At 39.6% G+C, this 14823-nt stretch overlaps 1 protein-coding gene and 1 long non-coding RNA gene across 2 annotated transcripts; one reads left to right on the top strand and one right to left on the bottom strand.

The window, feature by feature from the left end:
• The first annotated feature begins 114 nt into the window (after positions 1–114).
• LOC123956943 (DDB1- and CUL4-associated factor 1-like) lies at positions 115–5232 on the top strand. Its single transcript, XM_046029518.1, has 7 exons — positions 115–202; positions 411–515; positions 789–862; positions 2390–2479; positions 2818–2970; positions 3101–3224; positions 4913–5232. The coding sequence occupies exons 1-7, from the start codon at positions 115–117 to the stop codon at positions 4978–4980; spliced, it is 702 nt and encodes a 233-aa protein (XP_045885474.1). The 3' UTR covers positions 4981–5232.
• A 5132-nt stretch (positions 5233–10364) lies between these two features.
• LOC123956567 lies at positions 10365–10777 on the bottom strand. Its single transcript, XR_006821570.1, has 2 exons — positions 10650–10777; positions 10365–10503 (listed from the first exon to the last, which is right to left on the bottom strand). It is a non-coding gene; the product is annotated as an uncharacterized LOC123956567 (long non-coding RNA).
• Positions 10778–14823: the final 4046 nt, after the last annotated feature.

Raw genomic sequence — 14823 nt, 5'->3', positions numbered from 1 at the left:
TGCAGGGAGCATGGCCAGTCAGCTAGCTGTAGCCAGCAGATCCCCCGGATGTGTATCTGTACCGTTCTGTGTTGACTGTAAGTTATCAGCCTTGACAGCAGGTGTCAGTGGGACATGAGGACCTTCCACCTCCTGCACACTGTCCCTGCTCTGGACCAGTGCAGGGTGGTCTTCAACCGCAACGCCACCATTATGTATGGAGGTAAAGGCTGTTTGTGTGCATTATTCCTAACGTGACCCTTCGTGCTCTGTGTGTGAGCGAGCGAGAGAGAGAGAGAGTCTGCTAGAGCTGCATGTGTGTCTCACTTATTGCGGACACAGTGACCCGACGGGCATCTTTAATGAATCATCTCACAGTGTTGTTGCATGTTACAATCTATTTCCCCTCCTACAAACATGGATATATACAGCGATGCTGCAAGCCGATGATGAGGACGATGCTATGGACCAGCAGATGAAGAGTCCCTTCGGCTCGTCCTTCAGAACCTTTGATGCTACTGACTACAAGCCCATCGGTAGGCTGCACTTCCTGTCGACTACAGCGCATCATTTTAACAGCAACTCTGAAATGTTTCTAGGCTCTCAATGAGGTACATGTGGTACCTCAGTAGATTTCTATTTATTTAAACAGAAACCACAAATATTGTGTGTAGGATTTTAAAGTGTTGGTGAGTAACCTACCAGCCGTCTCCCTTTAACCACAAGCCTCAGCCGATTTTGTATCTTCTGTTTTATTTCATCCTGACTTTAGTTTATAACTCAGAAGTTGTTTGTTTTTTGTTTTTCAGCCACAGTGGATGTAAAGAGGAACATCTTTGACCTGTGTACCGACACTAAAGACTGCTACCTGGCTGTCATTGAGGTACTTGGCTTGAATTTTAGCCTCCATCTCACCAGAGTTCGTGTTTTCTCGTAAGTGGCCCTTAACAGTGATCATGTTCTGATGCCGTCATGGAAGTCCAGCAGAGCCATTTGTTTAACACGAGTAAAGCATTTCTAATCAAACCAAGCTGACTTTGGCTCCGGTATCAAGTTCAAGACATTAAATTCTTTAATTAAACCTGCGAAAAGATTATTAGTCAAGAATAGAGGACCTCCAGTAGAACCGTTTAATGACGTCGTTTCACTGCGTCTCCAGACTTGAATTATCAGTGTTTTTTTTAAAGCATCAGTAAATAAAACACTCTGGCTTTGATCCCAGCAGCACAAAGACAGAATGTAACAATACACTGCACCAAGTCAGCATGTCCACAGTACATAGTTTTAGTGAAAGTCCTGCACTTTACTTGAGGCCTTCCTGACATTTTAAAAAAGTTGTGGGCGTACAAGTTGCTTCGTCAGATAAAACAGACCGGGTTAAGGGGAAAAAAGCATCTCATTTGCTGTACTTTGGCCAAAACAATAGATTTTCTGTTGTCTTGGTTTGTCAATAATTAATTATTCATTAAAAAAAGTGTCAAAGAAATTCACTGTACGATCACAGAAGACAGGGAAAAGCAGTAAATCCTCACAAGTAAGAAGCTAGAATTATGTTGGAATGTTTGCTGTTTTTAAAAGTGACTAATGACTAACCAGTTATGAAAATAGTTGCTATCTGATCAATGAATCAAACAAATTGCTTGATATTTACAATTGTGTTGATTATTTATTTTCATAAAAATAAGAAGTTTTCCAAGTTTTTATTTTTTTATCCAGTTTTATTCTAAAGAGGTGGTATTCTGCTCATTTTCAGGTTAAAAATCTTATTTAGTGGTTGTACCAGAACAGGTTTACAGGGTTTAATATTCAAAAAACACCACATTTTTTGTCATACTGCACATTGCTGCAGCTCCTCTTTTTACCCTGTGTTGAAGGCTTTGTCTTAGCTATGGAGTGATACATCTTGTAAATTTGTTGGGCGTTGCACATGCGCAGTTCCTAGTTAAGGACTACTAGCCAATCAGAAGCACAGTAGGGAGGAAAACACGACTTCAGTTCAGCTGTACGTGTTGCCGACCAGCTTGGCAACATGGACTGGAGCGAGACTTTCAGAGCGGTGAGTTATTAATCTGTATCCATAAAGTTTTAACTGAGCTCTGTCTCTACATCACAGGAACAACTTTATGTCCACTGACTGCCTGGAGGGTAGCTAGTGTTTGGAAGGGAGAGGAGAGCTGTGCATTATGACGCACATTTTGCTGTGTCCTCACAGTGATCAAAGGGAAACGGCTGGACTACAAACGAGCTGTTTTCAGGCAGTTCAGTGTTTTCTGTGGGAGATGGGAACTCCCCTTTGGGCTGGACTAACATAATATGACCTCTTTAATAAGAAATAAATCTTACTGGAAGCATCCTTAAAACTGCAGATACGCCAACGTTGAATTTGTCTTTTGACACGTTTACTCTGCAGAACCAGGACACGGTGAGCTTGGACACGGTGTGTCGCCTGTACGAGGTGGGACGGCAGAAACTGGCAGAAGAGGGAGACGACGACGATCAGGTGAGACATGCAGAACTGAACATGGTGGTGGTGTTCACATAGACACTCAGAGCAAGACGTTTTATTTTTTCAGTTTAAAAATGCCGTGATCGGCCCCCAATCCCGATCTTTGAGGTCGGATCAGGACATCCCTGTTAATTATTATATTATATGCTTATAGGTGCAGAACTGGGTTCCTTGAATTAGTGTTACTACAAATCAAAACAAAGTCAAATGAATCATCTCAATAAAGAATCGTGCGGCTCATCACTCTTTTTGTGAAACACAAGTCTGGATAATGGCGACTCAACAGTGATTTGGTTGATGTTTTGGTTTTGATTCGTGTTATGCCGCTCCAGGATGAAGACCAAGACGACGATGATTCGTCAGACTCTGATGACGACGATGACGACGACGATGACGATATGGACACAGACCCGCTCATAGAGGAGCTCGCCAATAACGACGACGCGGAAGACGGGGGCGGACCCACCTCTCCCACAGATGAAGAGGTAGAGGTCTGGAATTTTGAAATGGAAAATGTGTAGGAACCCTGAATAGATGGTATAGATACAGTATATATTAAGTTTACACGGCTCTGTGTCCTGATGTTGACAGTGCGTTTCAAACTCTTTCCCCCAGATTGCAGATCTTCTCGGCAGCAACAGCGACGATGACAACAGCGATGATGATGAATCGGAAGAGTCGGACCATTCATACAGAAGCGATGACGGATCTGACACCTTTGACCCTGAAAACTCAAATTGTAAGCATCAGCGCTGGTTGATCGGCTCAACCTGTTTTTAGCAAACGTTCTCGAACCTGTTTGGTTCGGTGATCGGTGAGTGTGAGGTCGCTTTCGCACCTGCGGCTCGGTTCATTTGGTCCGGAACAAGAAAACAAAGACGCAATCAAACAGTCCTTTTTTTGTCTTTAGTTCACACCGGAGTTCGACTGACAGTTCACACACCACAATCGAAGAAGAGCTGCAAAGATCAGTCGATTTTAATCGATTTGTTTTATCTGAAGAAAAACAAAAAAATCTACGACTAATTTAATACTTGAATTAAGGCTGCACCTAACGATTATTTTTCAAATCAATCAATCGAAAACTATAGGTTCTATTTAATGTGTAATTTATGATTTTTTTTTCTGTTACTCGACTAATTACAATTACAATGAATTTATCCAAAATAAAAATAAAATACTTGTCTCATTAATAATTCAATATTTTATTCAATCATTACGGAAAAACGGACACATAAAGCTAATTAGAATAATGCTCGTAGTGGCATATTTTATCATTGCTGTGTATTATTGTTATTATTGATGATGATGATGATGATAAAAGATTCAATGCGTCATCTGCCAGATCAAAAAACACTGGACCTGAAATTCAAAACGATTGTTTTGACACACAGAATACTGTAATCACTGTATGTCAAACTTTCCAGCGAGGTATTTTTACTGAAGTACTTAAAACTTAAAATGTTTCAGACGTGGATTTATTTCATCGAACGACTGGCTAATATGTAAAGTAAAAGTAAAATAGTCATGTCAAATGTGTTTTAGCATCGGTGTGGGGTCTGTAACGTTAGTTTGAGCCGTTAAATAAACAGAAATTATTAGGTGACGCATGGTGTTACGTTTACTGTACCGTGACAGCAGCGGTTCAGAAATTACATGTAGGTAATGAAGAAACATTAGGAAAATCTATTTTAAGTGTCTTCTGCTAACAGAAACACGTTCCTTGTGTTATCCTGATATATCAGGCTTGTGTGGAGACGTTAACACGGCGCTGTTATATGCCGCCATCATGACAAAGCGTTCGGGGTGCTTCAGCTTCACGATTTTGGAAAATAATCTAATTCCATCAATCTTTCTTGTGGGTCAGGCCTGATGCATGAATTATTATTATGAGCCAATGGTGGGGAAGGAGTATCAAATTTTAATAAGAGAAAGATAATTTGAGTGAAGTCATGGCATTAAATAATATGATGTAATATCATAGTCCATCTTTCTATATCCCAAAAAAGACTCAGTTTGAGGTTCAATTCAAAAGTTGGCCAACAAAAATAAAACCAAGTGACGCCTCTCGTGTTTTAATACAAAAGCTTAGTAATTCTCCGACAACACCGGAGTCCATCCATTTAAAGATGCTACTTCGTGCTCTGCGGAGGCACAAATTCAAATACTAAACTACATCCATACTAAATGATTAATTGAGAAACATGATTTGCAGACTAGTCGATAAAACATAATTATTAGTTGCAGCTCTAAATCAGAAGCACGTGAAGGCTGCTGTCACATTGTCCTAAAACAAATACACCTCTAGCTTTGTCCTTCATTTTATGTTTATTGTTGGAAATTATTCATTTTTACTGTAATTCACAGGCAAATAGTTTTATTACACAAAGTAAATGTTCATATGTTGTGGGTGTCCTCATGCTGCAGACTACCCAGAAGGCTCAGATGATGAATCTCGGTTGATTCAGGCCATCAGCGAGAGATGGTTCTCCTGACCTGGGAGAAGATGCTCCTCTGCAGACAATGTGAACCTCAACCAGGACTCTTTTTTTTTTCCCCCCCTCCTCTTTCTTTTAAAGCATCATTTCTCCTTTAATCGGGAACGTTAACTGAATACACCGGTATGCACATCGGTGTTCTGGAGGATAACCGAAAAATCTCTCTCTTCATTCTAAACTTTAGAGAGACGATAGTGATAAAGTGACAAATAAATATCTCCCAAAGATCACAGGGCTCAGATCACTTGACCTGGCTTCCTGCTTCATTTCAATAAGGTATTTGTGCAAGTTTTGAAAGTATTTAAGATGTTTCACTTGGCTCTCTGCAGGATGGAAGACTGAAGGTTGCTCCCGTCACGTTTTGTCGCCTCACTATTGAGCTGACAGTTTGTAGTTTTTTTGCCCAGAGGGGAATCATTCTGGTTTAATCTGAAATTCACAAAACTTAGAGCCATGAATTGGGATGAATGGTTAGACTCTGTGCTGGAGGTGAGGTCTTACACCTATGTTAGTTTTAGCAAATGTTAGCTAAAAGCCAAATACTCCCTTAAAGGCGGAGAGCGAGGTGGAGCCACAGACGAAGCACATTTAGCTGTCCTCACTTTACAGAAATAAAAACGTGCATACCAACATACGCACAGTTAACACTCTGAGAACGTGAAGTCCTATAGAATGTAACAACCAGACGTAAAAAGGTGATTGTAAATAATATTTACATGGATCTGATGGGTACTCTCACTCTGTTGGATCAGAGGTTACCTGGGGGGGAAATAAATACCTCTTTGTTTCCACATACAGAAATTAAAATACCAACTTCTGTGTCTTGTAGGGTCTCAATTTATCAGTTTATGAACCATTATGATGAGTTCCTGTTCCCACCAAACCTCCGAAGCACATTTCTCAGTCCAGTGCACTGGTGCATGGGTCTCTGTGAGCCCCTTTTTCTAACACTGTAAATAATTTCCCCCCCAAATTAAACCAACAAAAAAAGAATACATTTTTACAAGGATAACTTGGATGAGGCAGTGTTTTATGTGTGTTGGCTAATGAGTTTCGTTTAAGTTATTTAGACTTTTTTTTTTTTGATTTCATTAAATTTATTTTAGCTTATCTTTAGTAGGTGGAGTTGCGCTTTTACGTGTCGGGAGAAATGGAAGGAGTCGTTTTGTTATTGATTTAATGCTTTTAGCCTCTTTTCCCTTCAGGCATCCCATTGTTTGGTAAACTGGCAGCACTAAGCAGACGGATGTGGAAGCAGGTCGAGTCTGTCAGATGACTGAAAATCCATTAAATTATTAATGTTCTTTTGGTAAAAAAAAAAAATCTTATTCCTCCAGAGATCTCAGTAAGTTCCTGTGTCAACAGTTTGTGGAAAGCAAGAATACACTCAGGTATCAGTGTTAAAACCACTTTAAATGTGGTGTTAACATTTGTTACTGATATTTGCAGTAACTCAGTAAGATGTGAAAGCTTAATTTCTTACATTATCATTTTATATGTCAGTCTCTACTGTCTATTATTAAAACATTACCTCTCTTTTGAAGGAATAAACACAGTAAAGGTGAATCGGGTATCATTGTCCTTTTATAGATGCACAATTCTGTTCGATTTTGATATATGTGACATTAACCAGCAGGTATTTCATTATCAGCTGTTTCAAACATAAGATGGAAATTACTGAACAGTCCACCTTTGATTGTTAGTGTGTCACTATTACGGGTTAACAACAAACACAGCCAGTATTTAATTATTGAGCATTTGAGCCCACAAAAGGATTTAAATTCTCGAAGTTGGAAACTTTAAGACCAACTTAACGCTGTTTGAACTATTGTGTTCATAGCTTTTTGGTGCGCTTTGCTTTTTTATTTAATTTTTAAATTTTTGTCTCTATTAATGATTGTTCTGGTGGTTAACCAGAACAATTACTGCTGTTAGATGAAAACTTAAAAAAAAAAAGTGAGGGTTTAAGAAATAAAACTTTGTTTTCAAAATGATCCCAAGGTTTGGGTTGTGTTCATGTTTGCATTTCAACCTGAAGTCAAAGTCAGTACTTTTCAGAGCCATAGAATCTATAGTTGTCCAATAGTTTGTATTGCCCACAAATCTGTATATAAATCTGTTTGAATTGTTGTGAAGGGATAAAGAGACTATAGTCTATAGTTCAGTTAATGAGTTTCTTTTATAATAAAAGTCTCTTGTAACTGTTGCCTTGTCTCATAATAGTGATACTTCAGGGACAAAGGTTAAGAGCTTACCTATGAAACCTAGTGTTTCAATTTCCAAATTTATTTTAATTTCAAAACGCTATTTATCCCCATGGGGCAATTGCAAGACCAATAAATTAGTACGTTAAATAAAAGACACCTTTCATAATAAACATAGCCTAATAAATAAAAACATTTAACATTGTCACAATAGTCCAAAGCAGCATGACTAAATGAAATAAGCACATTATCAAACATAGTAATTCATGTACTGTATAGGTGGGTTGTAGGGTGTATAAATTCAAGACAGTACAGCCCTCCGTTTAGCAGATGGGTGAAATCGTAAGTGAATGAGATGTATGGCTAACCCAAGCTGTCAAGTGTAGGCTACACCCATTTCTCATTAAAGTTATATCCATTTTAATGAAAACAAGTGGTAATCCTCAAGACAGAAAATGTTGTAGTTTATACTTCCTAAGTGTTTTTACATTTTACTGAACAACATTTGTGCAGAGAAGATGACTTAAAGATTCTTTAGTGTAACCAGCTACTAAGCAACATATTTCTACATCAATTTACATACAGAACAGGTTTTACTATGTGATAGTATTTATACTTTTAATTAAATACGTGCAAATATGCTTTATGGTACCTTTCAGTTTATTGTACCATTTACAATGTGTGCTTCCATGGGAGCTGCCATTGTTTGACATCATTCAACTGCTACTTGTGAAGTCGGGGTCCATATTCCCCCCCCCGTTCACAAGTAGGAAATCCGACTTCAGGTGGCGTTCCATGGTACTTTTTCTAGTTGGAAACTTACAAGTTTAGGAGCTGAACAGCCTTGGGTACAAAGGGTGCACTTGTCTGAGTGTCTTGTCTGTTACAATAAATCTGTAGTAGTTTGGAATCAATGGATTAGATTAAGGGTGCTGACATTCTGAGCCTCCTGAATCAAATCACCATTTAAGAAACTTCATTTATATTCCACAAAGTCACAATTAACAGTGAATAAAAATGTCAATTTTAAACTAAACGTACTGTCAAACGACAGCCTTGTGTAAACTCTGCTGATTCAAAAATGTTAAAATTAGAAGCATCTCTGTGATCTGTACTTGGCTCTTAAATGTGTGTTACATGAGTCAGTAACTAGAGGTCAGCATTTCATTGTGTTAGTTTGGGTAAATGTTACTCTGTACAGCAGATAATGCTGACATGAAACAAACCCACAATGAAGAGTACACAAGTATAAAATAGTATTATACAATCCTTTTTCCATGTACTTCTTCCTACACATTTACCCTTTATGTGGTTGAAAGATGTGTGGGAGGGATGGACAAAGAGAGGACACACACCAAGGACTCCCTTTCCATTCAAAACAGCAGTGACTAATATAAGATATCTGCTAATGCAGTTTTTCCTTCCTGTAAGTTTTATCAAATTTCTTGGGACTTAGAAATACTTTATAAGACTTTAAATAGAATCACTTCTCACTCTGTTCTGTACTAAATTGTCTTTATTATTATTTCTCAAAATGTACTCTTGTCTTTTAGGAGCAGAATTTGTTTGCTGCTGCTCTAGTTTTCTAATTTTTCCATTTCTGCCAATTTTCTGTAGTTTCATGTGTTTTTATATTAGAAATATTACATTGTTGATGTCATGCATTATTTTTTGATATCACAAAAGTATAGTATAAGGATTTTAGTTCATCCCTTAGAGTTGCTGTTAGACGTTAGTGTTAACACTTCTGTTACATGCGTTTCAGCGAAGAACTATTGACTCTTAAAAGGTTTAATAAAAACTGGTCTTTGACTCAAGGACGTCTGTGCTTAGAAAGCAAGATGGACCTGAATTGAATAGTTCAATCCGTGTCGCTGGTGCCAGACTGACCTTAGTGATTGCAAAGACATGAGCTGAGCGATTTAATATAATGATGCATGACAAGAGGTTAGCAAATGCTGCTCAGAGTGTACAAAATGGGCTTCAGGTTGTAGTTGTACTGATAAAACTTGAATGTAGTCTTTTTCCCTGGTGTTTACAGGCTTACATTAATCATAATTTCTGCGACATGCTCTGTTATTGTATACCGAGGGATTCAATCAAGCTTACTGTGGGGTTTAATTTTGTCACAACTTGTCACTTGAGGCCTAACAGGTGCGTAACTGAGGCATCCATAAATCATTAAATCACCAGCACAATGGCTCAAATCTAACCAAGATGTTGACGTGACAAACTCAGGTACCTTATAAAGAGAGCATTTATCAAAAGTCACAGTACTTTTACAAATACAGAGAAATTTTAAATATTAAGTCCCAAACTGGACATGCTTAACCGCTGTCTTGATTTTGTAACGCCGCCAAACAGTGGTGTTTTTAAGCCCTTAATCATTTCACTGCATTTTTAAAATCAATGCAGAGAGAATCTGTTCTCCTTAACATGTCTATGAAGCTTGAAATTAGATCTTGAGCTCCCAGCGAATGAGAACTTATTTATTCTGTTTGTGTGCAAGTGACGACAGCCTATAAAATGCTTTAGAGCTTCTTTTTCTGAATACTGAGAGTTTAAGAGACTCTTTTCTTTTCCTCGGTTTGATGAATTGCCTTGCAGTGTTTCTGTTGTCGGCAAGAAATGTCAAAATGTCTGAGTTATTATTCTTTGGAAAGGTCTTTCGCTCTCAAGCAACACTCACTCTTCTCCCTCTGCTACTACTGCCTCCTTTTTCCTGTTTCATTTCTTCCTCCTGCCTGTCCTGCACTGCCTTCCTACTTTTCCTGAATACTAAGGATTTTTGGTATGTGCCCGTTTTAAAACTCTTTTGAATCTTTAAGATTAACTTTACATTGTTTTTGAAAGAGTCGAGCCGCAGAAGATTTCACAGAGCTGCAGAGCCTGAGTTGAGTCCATGTCTGTTTGGAGCCTTTAGTTTTTTTGGTCTTTGTTAAGGATCATTCTGGTGGTTAACCAGTCAACAGTTCTCCATTAGATTGTATTGTCTATATATCTGATTTTTTTGTAAATGGATAATGAGACCGTCTATTCTTCAGTTAATGAGTTCTACTTTAATAATAAAAGACTGTTCTCCCGGCTTGTCTCATGATAGTGACACTTCAGTGACCCAATGGGTTTTCTTTTACATTAAAGCTGCTGCACTTTGGAATCAATAAGTCGCCACCACAATGACTGACTTAATGGCTTTAATGTGATTACTTTAAGAACCTGTTGTTTGACAGGCCACATTTTTGTTTGGGAACAATCACACCTCTTCATTAGCAGCATTACCAGCCTCTGGAATTACAGCATGCATCAGGAGCTAGAACTAGAGAGAGAAACGTTTTAAAGACTTTTAAAGTTTTACCAATTTTGAGGAGGTAATTCATTCATAGAGAATCAATCGTGGTAGTTTAACACGCCAAATGATAGTTTTACACTCTGAAACAAAGATAAACAGACAGAAATACTTACAGGAGGTAAATATAGTTTGATATTTCAGAATTGACTGACTGGTTCTCTGAAACCAGCTGTGCAAAGAAGTTGTCTTCTCTTTAAATAGCTCAGCCTGTGAACAATGAAACCTAAATTCTTGTCTGAGAAACAAGCACAGGTGAATTTAATTACTTCAATTAACAATGGCTGCATTCCATTTGTCTGTGTTCCTGTGTCTGTGCCTGTTGGCTTACTGGCACGCACAGGCCTAAATGGAACAGAGCCATAATTAATGTCATAAAGTCCTACTGTGTTTTTCATGCTATGATAAATCAGAATGTCTGCTGTGGGGAGAAAAAGGTAAGTTGAAGGTTTCTGACTCAAAAGAAGTATGAAAAATATACAAAGTAGCCTTTTTTCACATCAGTTTTTCTTCTCAGTTCTCATTTTGTGTGAAAAACTGTTAATATAGGGACCAAGGATCTCTTGTCTGTGGCCTAGCAACAGTAGTAACCACAAAAATATTAATTTTTAATGCAGCAAATGAAAGCTGGGCATCCATTAGTTTCTCCTGTCTGAGATTCATTACATTTTTAATGCTAAGTGTGTTCTGATTTGGTCCACCAACTCAAGTATGATGTTATTTGTCTTGTCTGACTGCTTTAAGCAGCTGCTAACAGTTATTTCAAACCATTCAAGCCCCACAGAGTAGCACGGCTAGGTAAGATAACCTCAGCCTTAGTTAAAACTATCTAATTAAGTTGAAGTAGTCACCATATTTTGAAATAAAGGGAAATAAATTAAGAAATCTGTCTCAATATAACTTTTATTCAGATTTAACTTACTGGGATAAACTTGGTTAAGTAGGCAGAAAGTTGTTGTCTGTTGCCAAACTGAATTAATTTCAGTATATTTCACTCAGATAAAACAATGATTGGGTCTCTGTCAATAAGTCTGCTGATGGATTTTCTCACTTAGCCTAATCGATCTGTCCATATACCAGGGTGAGGTTATCAAATTGCTTGTTTTTAAGGAGCAACAGTCCCAAAAATATTCAGGTAACTACCAGATGGGCCTAAACTGCTGCAGCACATCTGAGAAGATGAAACCAGAGAGTTGTTCTGTTTTGGCTTTTAAAAAAAAAAAAAAAAAAATCAAAGGAAGACTCTCCACCACCAGTGAGAGAGAACTTTAACAAACAGAAAGATTATTCATAGTGTGTTGGCCAAGAATATACACACGGTGGCACAATTCACACAACAGTTATTTCTGGTGCCATTTCTTTGCAGAATATCGACACGCGTGCGCACAGAAACATCTGTACGTCTCACTCACAACACGACACTAATGTCAGTGTGTTGTCATGTTGTGGGGTGATGACAGCTTTCATGAGTCATGTCAGGTTGTGTGAGCCTGTGGAGCTGGATTAGCGCACTTTTGTGCAACGTGTGTTTTTGTGTTTGTATGTTGAGCATCACGTGTTATTATGTGTTTGTGCCCGCGCATGTTGAGCAGTTCCATTATAATAAACATGTACAGGCTATTCGCCAGTGGGTCCGAGCGCGCATGACCGGTCAGTAAGTGAAGGATCAAGATCAACTACTGTAGCCTGTGTGGCAATTTTGTACGCGCGTCATGTCACCAATGATGACCTTTAATGATCGGGTGGCGCAGCGGACCAACACCTCCCCCGCCCCACACGCACGCACATCATCTCCCTCTCTTGGCCATGTAACCCACTCTCTATCTGTAGGCTTTTCATCCGCCTGATCCTCTTAAACTGATGAAGGCTTCCCTGCTGTTGCTGCTGGCTGCGCACGACTCTCCCGGTGCGTTCATACTGACACCGAACACAGGCGGGACTCGCTGGACTGTTATTTTTCCTCATCTGTTCACAACAAGTTTGGTAGCTGCAACGGGCAAAACAGCGGGAGATATGCATGCGCACATATAAATAAGAAAACAACATAACGGGAGCCGGAGAGGCAGAGAGATACTGCACTGACTGAGAGGGGGGTCCCTGTAAGGCAAGAGGCGGCCGGGCTGAACTTGACGAAATAATGATTTTATGATTTTTCCAATATGGACTTGAAGTGCTGCGCTCTCAGTACTCTTATAACATAACAGCATCTTATAGTTTGTCTGCTGTTGTCATCAAACAGGGACTGTGATTTCACTGTCTGTTAGGACTATCTCACAGCCCCCCAGTCGTTTGGGGATTTGCAGTGTTTGTGGTGCAGCAGCAGACTGGCAGCCCATCGCCCTGACCTCGCGGTACTTTGTAATATCCATCCCTGTAGAGAGAATGAAACCCTTTCGCTCTGGTGCCTGTTAAGCATCTTTATAGAATCCCCTTTGGTGTTTTGCATGAGGACTTTACCAGCGCGCAGTAGGCTAGACGGACAAACACATTGCGCCATGCGTCACTCCAAACCTGACGGGATATGAACCACTTATCATTTGCGCATCGATTAAAAACAACTTCACTCTATTCAGCTTCGACACCTGAAGAGTTGTTGTTTTTTCCCTCTCCCTTCTCATCATCCAGAGCAATTGAAGCAAACTTTTCCTCTCCGGTCCTCCTCCTCCTCCTCCTCCTCCGTCTCTCCCTCTCCGGTGACACCTCCGTAGGATTTCCATGAAGCGACGCATCGGGTGATTATACTTTCTTGGGGATTTTGCTCTTTGTGCACCGGGACATCATGTGGACGCCGACGGAGGACGAGAAAATAGGAGTGGGTGAGTAGATCAACGGTGTTTGTCTGTGAATTTGTGTATGTGTGTTTGTTCTAATGACGCTGGATGTCCTCTGCACAGGACCAGACCTGAGCAATCCCATACACCACGTTTAATGCTCGCTAATGTAAGCTTGTCAAAATAATGAATTTGGCATTTGAGATTCATTCTGCTGTAGTTACCATAAAGCCCCCCTGTGGTAATGAGATCCCGTCTTCCTCCGCTGTAATACTTCTAAAGGGACGTATGTGGAACTCTGCGGGGAGTTTATAGCACTTCATGGTGTTTTGTCTTTGCTGTGTCTGTAATATTGCCATAGAATATTTTAGTATTCCCTTAGAGATATCTGTCTGTGCTACATGAGGAACTCAACAGTGGGCCTTTTGTGTGTGACATGGCAGTTTACAGTATTTTTATTATAGGCTGTGTCAACATTTCTAATCTGACTTTGTGTGTTTTATAAAATGGTCTGTGGTACTTGAAGTCTCTGGGATCTCACGCCATGGTGGAGTTTGAGGAGGGGGAGGCCATTTAAAAGGCTTGTTGAGCCTATTCTTGAAATAAGAGGCTGTGTAGTAGCACCAGATGTGGATATGTAATAAATACAGGAACTGGATGACAGAGAGCAAAGTGAAATGGATGCAAAGGTGCAAAGAACAATATGTCTTGGGTCTGTGGTAATTGCCAGTGCAGGTGACTCTACAGCAGGTCGGCAGTGATTTATCTACCAATATTATATTGCAGCATAATGAGAGTAAATGTTTTCAGATGAGAGTTGGTGCTTTAGGGGCCATTAGCCAATAATCCACCGTTCAATTATTCTCTCTCTCTCTCTGTCTGTCTGAGTCTCCCCATCATTCACCCCTCCCCTCTTGCATTTATTACTGCACACAGTCATTTTAGACAGTCCTTGCCGCACACTCTGCCTGTTTTGTAAGTGCTGACTGCTCTCTGCATCTGTATAACCCCACATGCGTTTCTATGCTCTTTTTGTTTTGTACTGCACTTGCCTGTTGTGTTGCGTTTTATGAAGCGCTACATCAGGTTTTTACTAGATTTGCATGTTATTTTTTGTGATTTTTAAGGAAGTAAAAGTTCAATCATCCAAACTGCCTTTTGTGCACACTCCTGATATCTCAACGCAGGATATCTGCTGATATGAATCCAGATTCCGGTGCTCTTTTTCCCAAATCTTTCTCCACACAGTGTGGAACTCATTTGGGTTGTTGTGTTTTAGGAAACATGATGCCAGAGATTGCTGTGGCTTAAAGAGGTGGTATTCTGCTTTTTGGCTTTCCCCCCTCTCCATTATTGAGTTATATCTCTTTGTTTGTGCATGTAACAGGTTTGCAAAGTGAAAAAGCCCAAAGTCCAGCCCAAAGGGAGTTCCCATCTCCCACAGAAAGCTCTGCTCTGAACCGCTTGAAAACAGCTCGTTTGTAGTCCAGCCCTTCACTTCCTTTACTTGTGACGTCAC

The sequence above is a fragment of the Micropterus dolomieu genome, linkage group LG18 (genome assembly GCF_021292245.1).
Source record: "Micropterus dolomieu isolate WLL.071019.BEF.003 ecotype Adirondacks linkage group LG18, ASM2129224v1, whole genome shotgun sequence".
Lineage (NCBI taxonomy): Eukaryota > Metazoa > Chordata > Actinopteri > Centrarchiformes > Centrarchidae > Micropterus > Micropterus dolomieu.
The sequence above is the reverse complement of the archived record's forward strand: the minus strand, read 5'-3'. Positions and strand labels throughout refer to the sequence as shown.